This window comes from Propithecus coquereli, unplaced genomic scaffold (genome assembly GCF_000956105.1).
Source record: "Propithecus coquereli isolate 6110/MARCELLA unplaced genomic scaffold, Pcoq_1.0 Scaffold608, whole genome shotgun sequence".
Lineage (NCBI taxonomy): Eukaryota > Metazoa > Chordata > Mammalia > Primates > Indriidae > Propithecus > Propithecus coquereli.
This window is the reverse complement of record NW_012152041.1, coordinates 1,543,382-1,554,292: the sequence shown is the minus strand read 5'-3', so window position 1 is coordinate 1,554,292 and position 10,911 is coordinate 1,543,382. Positions and strand designations below refer to the sequence as shown.

The following is a 10,911-nucleotide window of genomic DNA, read 5'->3' as shown; positions in this document are numbered from 1 at the left end:
AGCCCGGGCAACAAAGCGAGCCTCTGTCTCAAAAAAAAAAAAAAAGAAATACCGAGTCGCCGGGGTGTATACCCATTTGAGAGATATCAGAGTTGGTCTCCGGTGGCTGAGGCAGGTATCTGTCTGCGTGGGCACAGGGAAGCTGCCTTTGGAGAGAGAGATATGGGAGATAGGAGGCCAAAGGTGGGGGCTGGGCTGGAAGATGATGGTTAATGAGAAAAGGCCGGCTGTACATGAGCTCAAAAGGGCTCAGATAAGTAGGATATCAAGGAGCTGCCCTGATCCAGGTGGGAGCCAGGGACAAGAGGTCAAGCCATGATTGACGGGTCTTGATAATGAGTTTGGTGTGGTGGTCTTTTATTAACCCGTTAGGCCTTTCAACCTTTCCTGAGGACTAGGGCCTGTAGGGAACATGGAGTTTCCACTCTATATCGAGCACCTCACAGACATGGTGAACAACTTCAGAAATGAAAGCAGGGCCATTGTCAGACTGAATGGAGGAAGGAAGGGCAAAACGAGGAATAATCTCTGTGATGAGAGCGGAGGCCACAATTCCAGGTTTCATTGGCAGTGGGAAAAGCTTCAACCCAACCTGTGAAGGTATCTGCCAGTGTTAAAAGATATTTGAAGCGTTTGTGAGGTGGCATATGAGTGAAATCGACCTGCCAGTCTTGTCGAGGGAGGTGTCCGCACATTTGATAGGTAGACACGGGGGGTTTGAGGCCCCCCTGAGGATTGACAGAAGCACAAATGTCACAGACTGAGCAGACAGTTTTGATAAGGGAGTTTAGCGAATGGCATGAAGATAGAGGCTGTAGGAAGTGGAAGAGGCCCTTGGTGCCAATATGTAGTGAAGAGCGTACCTGGCCAATGACTTCTAGGGCTTGTGCCTTAGGGAGGGCCAATGTGCCATCTAGTATGACCCAGCCTTCAGTGGTGATTGAGCCCCCTTCAGCAAGAAGTCTGTTGCATTCTTCTGGAGTGTAGCGAGGTTGGAGAGAAGGAATGGAAAGGAAAAGAAGAGGAGCTGGACTAGGGTGGTTTGGGTATGTTAGGCTGCGGGCGACAGCATTGGCATAGTTGTTCCCCTTAGTGACAGGGGACCTGTCCGTCTGGTGTCCCTTGCAGTGTATGATAGCCAACTGGGGGGGCAGCTGAAGGGCCTTGAGGAGACGGGAAATGAGAGTGGCATTGAAACAGGGGAGCCCTTGGTGGAGAGAAAGCCTCGTTCTCTCTATATGGCAGCATGGCAGTGAGCTATCATAAAAGCATATTTAGAGTAAGTGTAGATGTTGGCAGTTTTACCTTTGGCGAGATGTAAGGCTCCGGTAAGAGCAATCAGTTCCGCCTTTTGGGAGGTGGTGCCCTCGGGGAGGCGGGATGCCTCTATAACCTGAGAGGCTGAGACAACAGCATAGGCTGCCCGGCGCCTGCCGTCATCTCCCATGGATGAGCTGCCATTGACAAACAATGTTAAGTCTGCCCCGGGGAGGGGTTGGTCCGCTAGGCCGGGCCTGGAAGTGGTGGCGGCTTCGACCAACTCAGAGCAAGAGTGAGAGGACAGGGTTAAGGATGGGATGGGAAGTAGAGTAGGAGGGTTTAAGGTCGGAGACTGTGTTAAGGTAATGGTGGGATTTTCCACAAATAGGAGATGGAATTCCTGTAATCTAGAAGGAGTGAGGAGCACCAACGAACCGTGTGTGAGTTAGGACGTCTTGGAGGTGATGGGTAGAAAAGACATGTAGATCCTGTCCCAGGGAAAGTTTTAGTGCCTCCCTAGCGAGAGTAGTCACCAAGGCCAGTGCCTGGAGACAGGGTGGCTGGCCAGCCACGGACCGTGGTGTCCAGTTGTTTGGATAAATAAGCTACCGGAGTAAAGGTGGGTGCATTCCAGGAGCCCAAAGGTTGGGTGAGGACGCTGAGGGCCAGGCCTTGGTGCATCCGTGTAAAAGTAAAAGGGTTTTTCAGGACGAGGGAGTTTTAGGGGGTGCTTGCAGGAGAGTATCACGAAGTTTCAGAAACGCGCGGCAGAAAGCCTGAGGGTTTAATAGAGGGCCAGCGGAGGCATCACGTGCTGCCTCATAGAGGGTTTAGCAAGGAGAGAAGAATTGGGGATCCAGTGTCGGACGAAACCAGTGAACCCGAGGAAGGACAGAATTTGTTCAGCAGTGGTGGGTGGCTGGAGGTCGCTGAGAGCCTGCTGGCGATCCACAGTGAGATGACAGGAAGTGGGGGTGAGACGAAGTCCAAGGTAAGTGACAGTGGGCATAGACAGCTGAACTTTGGAGGGGGACACCCGATAGCCCTTAGAGGCAAGAAAGTTGAGTAGAGAGGCAGTGTGAGTCTTGGAATGTTGTAGAGAGGGACTACGGAGCAGTAGGTCATCAACATATTGAAGGACGGTGCTAGGTTGTAAGGGACATTGAAGTAGGTCCTGGGCCAGAGCCTGCCCAAATAGATGGGGGCTGTCCCGAAACCCCTGGGGCAGGACAGTCCACGTGAGTTGCCTGGATGTGTTTGTGTCAGGATCTTCCCATGTAAAGGCAAAGAGATTGTAGCTGGCTGGGTCTAAGGGGATAGTAAAGAAGGCATCTTTGAGGTCCAGGACAGAAAAGTGGGCAGTGGAGGGCGGAATATGAGAAAGTAAAATGTAGGGATTAGGCACTATAGGGTGTATGGGGACAACTGCCTTGTTAATGAGTCTGAGGTCCTGGACTAGCCGGTAGGAGCCATTTGGCTTTTTTACCAGGAGTATAGGGGGAGTTGGTTGGAATTAAGAGTTTTTCACACAAGAGATGTTCTATAATGAGTTTTAGACCTCTGCAGTGGGTTGATGAAATAGGGAACTGTGGGCAGGAAGGGAAGGATGAAGGGTCTTTGAGCCGAACGAGGATGGGGGTGTGGTGTGTGGCCACCACTGGGGTGGAGGTGTCCCAAACCTGACGGTCTACGAGTTGAGGTGGAAGAGGGTATGTAGGGCTTGGTAAGTGGGGGGAGGCTGTGGATGAAACTGAGGAATCTGAAGAGAGAGATAGAAGAAGAAGGGTGGAAGTTCCCAAGGAAAAGTGGAGGGTGCTGCCCAGTTTGGTTAATAACTCCCTTCCCAATAGTGGAGTGCGACAGGAGGGCATGATAAGGAAGGAATGGGTGATGGGGCGGCCATCTATTAGGCAGGTTAGGGGACTGGTGGTGGGGGCCTGAGAGGGATTGCCGTCAATACCCATGACTGACACCTGGGAAGGATAAGTAGGGCCCGAAAAAGAAGGCAGGACCAAGTAGGTAGCCCCCATGTCCACCAGAAAGGACACTGCCTTACCTGCTACCTTGATTGTTACCCTGAGCTTGGCGAGGGTGATCGGGGTCGCTGAGTCAGGGCCTCTTCAGTCTTTGGCAGCCAGACCCAAAACCACCATCAGCAGGTCTAGGAATGGAAGGACTGGCTCTCCGGACTTTTGTCCCAAGGGGCAGTCACTTTTCCAGTGTCCCTCTTGACCACATGCTGGGCAAGGCCTGGTGGGTGGATGTGGCTGTAGGCACTGCTTGGCCCGGTGGCTTTTCTTACCACACTTGAAGCAGGTGTCTGGTGGAGGGTGTCTGGCCACCTTAGATGAGGTCGATGGCTTCTCAGGTCCCCCTGGCCACAGGGCTGCAGTCAAGGCTTGGGCTTGCAGGTGTGCCTTTTTGCGGATGCAGGCCTCTTTTTGGGCCTCTGCCTGTTCATCTCGGGAATTAAAGATTTTAAATGCCATGTTTACCAGGTCTCGGATAGGGGTCTGAGGGCCCTCCTCTGCCTTTTTGAGTTTCTTTCTGATATCAGGGGATGACTGGGTAATAAAGTGGGTCGCAAGAACAGTAGCCCTTGCAAGGGAGGTAGGGTCTAGGCGAGTATATTGGATAAGAGCATCTGTAAGGCGGTTCAGGAAGGCTACGGGGTTTTCGTCTGCCCTTTGAGTGATTTCCCTGAGTTTGTCATAATTTACAGCGTGATGAGCCGCAGCCTGGAGGCCGGCAAGGACACACTGTAACATGCAGTCCTGCTGTTTCGTGTCCTCCTGGCCGGCCGGGGTATTGGGTTGGTATTTCCATTCCGGTTCGTTGCAAGGGACAGCTTCAGCCTCCACTGGCATAGTGCGGTCTGTAAGATGGACTTGGTCAGCATGTCCCTGAGCTGCCGTCCAGACGTGCTCTTTTTCATCAGTAGTAAGGGTAGAGGATAACAAAATGTCATGCTGGGTCAGATCATATGCCTGAGTCAAGTAGCGGAACTCTTTGGTGTATGCTGTAGGGTCATTAGAAAATGAGCCTAGACGCTTCTCTATCTGGGAAAGGTCAGAAAGGAAAAAGGGAACATGTACACGTATGACCCCCTCAGCGCCCGCCACCTCCTGTAACGGACAAAGGACGGACGGGTCTGAAGGGTTCACGTGAGAACGAGTGTGATACTGATAGGAGATGTCGGCGGCGAGTGACTGGCTGGCACGGAAGGGTGAGGTGGTGTATCTGGGGCTGGTTGACCTGAGTATGGTGGAGTCCAAGTGGGGGGAGAGCTGAGGGAGTCAGGTGGGTCGGAGAAAGCAGAAGGGGCATCTGAAGAGACACCTGGCAGAGAATTAGAGGGAGAAGAGGAGGACGATGGCGGGGGACCTCACACAAGGAGGACTTGGGCGGGGTGGCAGGTCAGACAGAGGGAAGGATGGGAGCACAGACAGAAAAAGGCTCGGACATATGGGATTTCTGACCATTTGCCATTCCTGTGACAAAAATTGTCAAGGTCTTGTAAGACATTGAAATCGAAAGTCCCATTTTCAGGCCATTGAGAGTCATTGTCCAATTTATACATCGGCCAGGCAGTATTGCAGTAAAAAATGAGGCGCTTGGGCTGGATGTCTAAATCCAGGGCCTTTCAATTGGCCAGTAGACACCCTAGGGGCATCTTGCGAGGAATTTTAGAAGATTGGCTACCCATGTTGCCCCAACCTGAATGGGGGAAACAGACAGGAACAGTTTCCTGACTACAGAGGCCACAGAAGTCTGGGGGACGTCTTCCCGAGACCGGTGCGCAGGAATGGAAAGGGGGAGAGAGGAAATCAGCAGTCCCCGAGTAACCTCAAGCCCTGGAATGGGAGAGCCTCTGACACAGGCCCATGGTTTAACGGACCAGAACAGGATCCAGTGGGGGGAACAGAGACTCCTGGTGGGGGATTCAGGTTGAGATAACACAGGGTGACTCACCCAGGCTGACAGAGAATCAGGGACCTGAGGTGTGGCCAGAGATCCTTATCCAGAGGGTCTGCAGAAGGGGGTGCGCCACCCTGAGACCACAGTCCTGGCAGCGCCACTCACCCTCCTGGGTTTCGGCACCAAATGTAAGGTTTTTGGATGGGCGGCAGCAGAGAAAGAAAGACAAGCAGAGTGAAAAGGGCAAGCAGCGAGGCTTTGTGGGGGGAGGAGGAAAGAGAGTGCTCCCGGGCGAGGTTCACTGGTCCCGAGAGAGGGGGCCAGAGAAATCGTGCACCCGGAAGTGTTGAGTGGGCTTATAAAGGTTTTGGAGTTGGGGGATGGGGGTTTCTCTTCGGCGTGAACTTTTGGCGTGCAAAGTGGAGAGTTCTTTGTTACAGTCTAGGGCAGGACTCATGGGCTCCTTCTTTTCTCTAGGCAGGGGAGGGGTGCCCGCCACCAGCCTTACATATACCACATTTTATTAATCCACTCATGTATTGATGGACACTTGGGTTGTTTCCACATCTTTGCAATTGTGAATTGTGCTGCTATGAACATTCGGGTGCAGATGTCTTTTTTATACAGTATCATTTGCTCTTTTGGTTAGATGCCCAGTAATGGGATTGCTGGATCAAACGGTAGTTCTACTTGTATCTCTTTAAGGTATCTCCATATTGCTTTCCACAGAGATTGCAGTAGTTTGCAGTCCCACCAACAGTGCATGAGTGTTCCTATCTCTCTGCATCCACGTCAACATTTATTGTTTTGGGACTTTTTGATAAAGGCCAGTCTCACTGGAGATAAATGATATCTCATTGTAGTTTTGATTTGCATTTCCCTGATGATTAGAGATGTTGAGCATTTTTTCATACGTTTTTTGGCCCTTATTCTGTCTTCTTTTGCAAAGTTTCTGTTCATGTCCTTTTCCCACTTTTTGATAGGGTCGTTTTGATTTTTTTCTTGTTGATTTTCCTGAGTTCTAAGTAGATTCTAGTTATCAACCCTTTATTGGATTTGTAGCATGCAAAAATTTTCTCCCATTCTGTAGGTTGTCTGTTTGCTCTTGTGACAAGTTTCTTTGGCTGTGCAGAAGCTTTTTAATTTGATCAGGTCCAATTTATTTATTTTGGTTCTTGCTGTGATTGCCTTTGGGGTCTTCTTCATAAATTCTTTGCCTAGGCCAATGTCTAGAAGAGTATTTCCAACATCTTCCTCTAGAATTCTAATAGTTTCACTCCTTAGGTTAGAACAAAATATTTTTCATTCACTTTAAAAATAAGTAAAAGCAAAGAAAAAACAAACGCAAAGCTCCATTAATTCGGTGCAGAAGGTCATGTCCTCCATGAGCGCGAACGTCTGCAGCTTGTCGGGGCAGAGGCGGGTGAGGACTGGTCCCAGCCCCTCAATCTTTCCTGTCTCTCAGAGTCAGGTGGAGAGGAGGGAGCGGCCCAGGAGCAGGAAGAAGAGCTTCCCTCTGAAAGGCAAGGTTCTGCTGCTCCACCTGGAACCCCCAGGGGGCACTTAGCCTCACTGTCCCTGAAGGCTGCAGAGGTCTGAGGGGGGCGTCCAGGGAAGGAAATCAGAACCAGGATTCTTCCCAGATCCCAGGCTGGGCATGAAGCCAGGAGGGCGGGGAATGGGTGCTGCCCAGTAGGGGCCTGGATGTGGAGGTGGGGTCTCCAAGCCCAACTGTGGACCCCTGCTTAGCCTGGCTAAGGCTGGTTCCTCTTTGAGGGGACCCCTGTCTTCTCCCCGACAGGGGGATGTGAGGACCCTGGGGGATGGACATGGGAGCACTGTGTACATGATAAAGCACTGACAACCGTGCTTCTTGCTGCCATTCCCAGTGTCACATGGCATGGGCTGCAGGGTCTAACCCCCCACGGTCTTCCCTAGAGGGACACTCAGCCTCCTGTAAGATCCCCAGGCCCCTCCCTTCCCACCTAACTCAACTCCTGATTTCCAGCTTGTAGAGACTGCCGGAGGGAACTGGGTGGGGCTCAGGCCCTGACTTTGCTTCTGCAGAGGTGAGGAACTCTCTCCTTCTCTCCCTGTCCTCCTTCCTGTCAGGGTCTGAGGCTGACTTGGGAGGGGGAGATCAGGGAAGCTGGTGGGATGTGACTAGAGCCCTGGGGCCGGGGAGAGGCAGAGCTTTGTGATGTCATGTGGGGGTAGAGGAGGGGCTGTGGGCTGTAGGTGCCCACCCCTGCCTGGCCCCCTGGCCCCATCCACCCCGGCTATAGCTTGCACTTCCTGTCTCCTGCAGCCGCCAGGTGAAGCTCCCTGACAAGGGGGGCTTTCATCAGCTCTCATGTCCAGACCCCCCAGGGAGGGTGTGCAAACCAGCACCTGCCAGAGCCCACTTGCCACGTGGGGAGCGTGTGGAAGATGCTTCTCCCACCACCTCATCCCCATTGGCTTTCCTGGCTCCCCTGGCAGAGAGCCCTCCACCTCTGGCCTCCACCCTGTGACCGGGTCCGACAGCCTCCCGAGTTTGTGCTGGATCACACTCATCTCTGAGTGTCTCCCGGCCGCCAGAGCCGTTGCTGCCCCTAGAACGCCCTTCACCCCAGCTACTGGCGTTCTCCCCTCCCACACCGCGGTCCCCTGCTCCTGTGGCCTGCCCTATGCCTCCTCCTGACGCCAGCCTGGCTTATCCTCAGTGTGACTCAATGGCACCCCCACTGGGCACTGTCCCACAGAGCTGTTCTCCACGCAACAACTGTTGGTTGCCTCTTCCCGTCTCAGTGATCTCGGACGTTGGTCGCACAAGTGACCCTGTCTCAGCCCTCTCCTGGTGGCAGGTGGCTGCCACAACTGGCAGAGCCTGGAGCCTCTCCACCTCACCCGAGAGCAAATCCCAGCAGGGGCCTTTTTCCAACCACCCACCAGAGGCTTCCTTCTGGGGAGACGCCACACCCAGGCAGATGGAGGCTCATGGCCCCACTTTCGTCAACCCTGATGTACAGAACCTGTGGGAGACACTAATTGAAAAGAGGAAGAAGGAAGAAAAGGAGGGGTCATTTCTGAAACAAGTGAGCCCAGACTACCCCCGGGGTTGTCTGGGGAATATGATAAAGCCAGCGAGCGAAGATCAGGACACCACAACCCCACACCGCTTCCGGAACATGGCAGACAAACCAGAGCAGCTGCCGGGTCCTCAGCAGCTCTCCCATCCCAAGGCCGTGGGGGACCATTTACAGCAGAAATGCAGCCAGCTCTTCTGGGGCCTCCCCTCTCTACACAGCGAGTCCCTAGTGGCTGCTGCCTGGGTCTCTGGTCCCCCATTAGAGTTTCCCTCTGTTGTATTCAATGGACTCTCTAACTCCTTTACGGTACAAATTCAGACTAAGCCACCTCCGCAACTCTTTCTGCGCCAGCCCTGGCCCCACCATGTGGCCTCGCTCCAGCCCCAGCCCCCACCGCTGGCTGGGATCCACCCCTAGGCCCGTCTCCACCCTCTCTGTCAACCCCACCATGCTATTCACCTCAGACAACTTTCTGTGGAGTATCTTGCCCAACAATCTACACGAAGGCCCAATTTCCTATCCCAACTGCTATTCAACAACTAGAATGTCACCTTCTGAAGAAGCAACAAGAAAGCAGGAGGGCCTTACCTGCTATAGTGAAAAAATCTCAGGAAGTCTTAACCAGCTCACTCCCGACAGCTGGGCCTCCCAGACCCACAAGTCAGTCTCCAGCGGCCCAGGAGATACTATCAACCCTGGGCTCTGGGAGCAACATCTACGAACAAGCTTCACACAACACCGGGGCACACCGCCCCCCAGGAACCAGCCGTCTCTGGGCAGGGCGCAGCCGCAGGGCAGATTTCCAGGGGCAGGTCAGGTAAAGGAGCAGCAAGGGTCCTCCTGGCCCTTGGCCTTTGCAGGTGGAAGCAGCCAGGATATACAGGACATGGAGTCCGAGGGTCCAGCAATATTTCAGATATGGAAACGCCTGAGACTGGATCTGGGGTACTGTCTGGGGAGTGATTCAGATCTATCTTGCAATTCGGACAGCTCCCTAGCGGTGCTCCCAGGGGCCAGCTCTGAGGAGGAGTCAGAAAGTGACTGGATGAAGCCCTCAAGTGACACAAGAAATGACTTACCAGGGAGCCCAGACAAGGAGCATGTAGAAGACATCCTGAAAGTCCACTTGAGCAGGAAGTTGGGGCAGATTAAGGAAGGCGGGATCCCTGTAAGCATTTGTCATTCCAGGATTGCTACCGACCAAGCCTTGGCCCCTTCTGAACACTCAAACATGCACATAGAACCTAGAACTCTAGCATCCTCAAAGAGTCGGGAATCCTGCCAAGACACCTCGTGGGAACTTCTCCTTGATCCGGGGAGCCAACATGCGCTGAAAGCACCCAGAAGGTTGCGGGTGAGGCACGTGGGGCCTACCCGTCAAGATCCTTAAGATGAAAAATCTGTTTATGTTGAGAAAGGCTCAACCCCCACCCCTTCCACCCTCCACCTTTCCCTCCTGGGCCACCTGTGAATCTGGGGACAACTCCACAGCCGAGGTTGCCAAGTTCCTGGGGGAAGATCCTTGCAAAGGTCCAGGAGAGAAGGAGATAAAGTCAGTCCTCACCCTGACTGGTCCTCTCCCTGCCCCCTCACCTATGAGTGTGGACATCCAGATGGACCTGAGAAGGACCCAGTCTGGTGACAACCATGGGCACTCAGAGGCTCCTTCCACTGGACAGGAGGGCAGGTGGCCTTCTCATGCAAAACCTGGCACAGTGAGAAGGTCCTGGGGGCCAGGAGAGGCATCCCAGAGCTTAGTCTAATCCAGCAATGGCCAGGAATGAGCCGTGGGAGGAAGAGGAAAGCGTGGCCTCAGGAGACCTCCATCGTAGCGAGTCAGTGCTGCAACTCACCATAGGGTCCCAGTCTTCAGGGGCCGAGGAGACCAAGGAGCCAGTGGAGGCCAAGGAAGAGAAGCCCCCTGCTTGGGAAGCCACCTTGGGAGCCAGTGTGAGGACAGACTCCCACACCCTTAATGTCAACCTGAGCTCAGGGTCTCTGAGGAACCGCAGAAGCTCCCAACCCTCTATAATTTATGTCACCCAGGACCCAGAAGAGCTGTGCATTAATGCACCAACTGTTAGTGAGTGTGAGGTTGCAGTGGAGGTGGAGCCAGAGAACCAGCCTCAAGGCCCTGCCCCAGATGTCCTCCTCCAAGACCGCGCCACTTGTGTCATCCTTGAAGACTGTGACCCTGACATTCTCCTGGCTGCAGACATCTGGGCCTTTCAGGCCACTCTGTCCAGCTCCCAGAGCAAGTCCACTGCTGGCACCAGGGGACCATATGAGAGTCAGAGCAAGCGGTCTGGCCCTACTGACGAGAGAGAGCGCCGTCAGAAGCCCAGACCAGGGGGGCACAAACAAAGGTCTGCAAGACCAAGGACCTCCCAAACCAATGGTTTGAGCCACCCTTCCCAGGATAGGGAATTAGCAGAGTCACTAAGAAGCAAGTGCTCCCAGCTCCTGCCGTATAAAGGACAGGCTCCAGCCGGGCGCGGTGGCTCACGCCTGTAATCCTAGCTCTCTGGGAGGCCGAGGTGGGCGGATTGTTTGAGCTCAGGAGTTCGAAACCAGCCTGAGCAAGAGCGAGACTGCGTCTCTACTAAAATTAGAAAGAACTTAATTGGACAACTAAAGATATATAGAAAAAATTAGCCAGGCA

The 10,911-nt window shown here is 53.6% G+C and overlaps 2 protein-coding genes across 2 annotated transcripts in view; both read left to right on the top strand.

Moving 5' to 3' along the window:
- The window catches only part of LOC105822395 (spermatogenesis-associated protein 31A6-like), a 10,434-nt gene extending 795 nt beyond the window's left edge, over window positions 1-9,639 (top strand). The window contains exons 2-5 of the mRNA XM_012659379.1: window positions 7,487-7,662; window positions 7,705-8,555; window positions 8,714-8,909; window positions 9,110-9,639. Of these exons, the coding sequence (XP_012514833.1) occupies window positions 7,487-7,662; window positions 7,705-8,555; window positions 8,714-8,909; window positions 9,110-9,639 (1,753 nt within the window). The remainder of the gene's footprint in view (window positions 1-7,486; window positions 7,663-7,704; window positions 8,556-8,713; window positions 8,910-9,109) is intronic.
- A 380-nt stretch (window positions 9,640-10,019) lies between these two features.
- LOC105822394 (spermatogenesis-associated protein 31E1-like) overlaps window positions 10,020-10,911 on the top strand; it is a 29,181-nt gene continuing 28,289 nt past the window's right edge. The window contains exon 1 of the mRNA XM_012659378.1: window positions 10,020-10,581. Within this exon, the coding sequence (XP_012514832.1) occupies window positions 10,020-10,581 (562 nt within the window). The remainder of the gene's footprint in view (window positions 10,582-10,911) is intronic.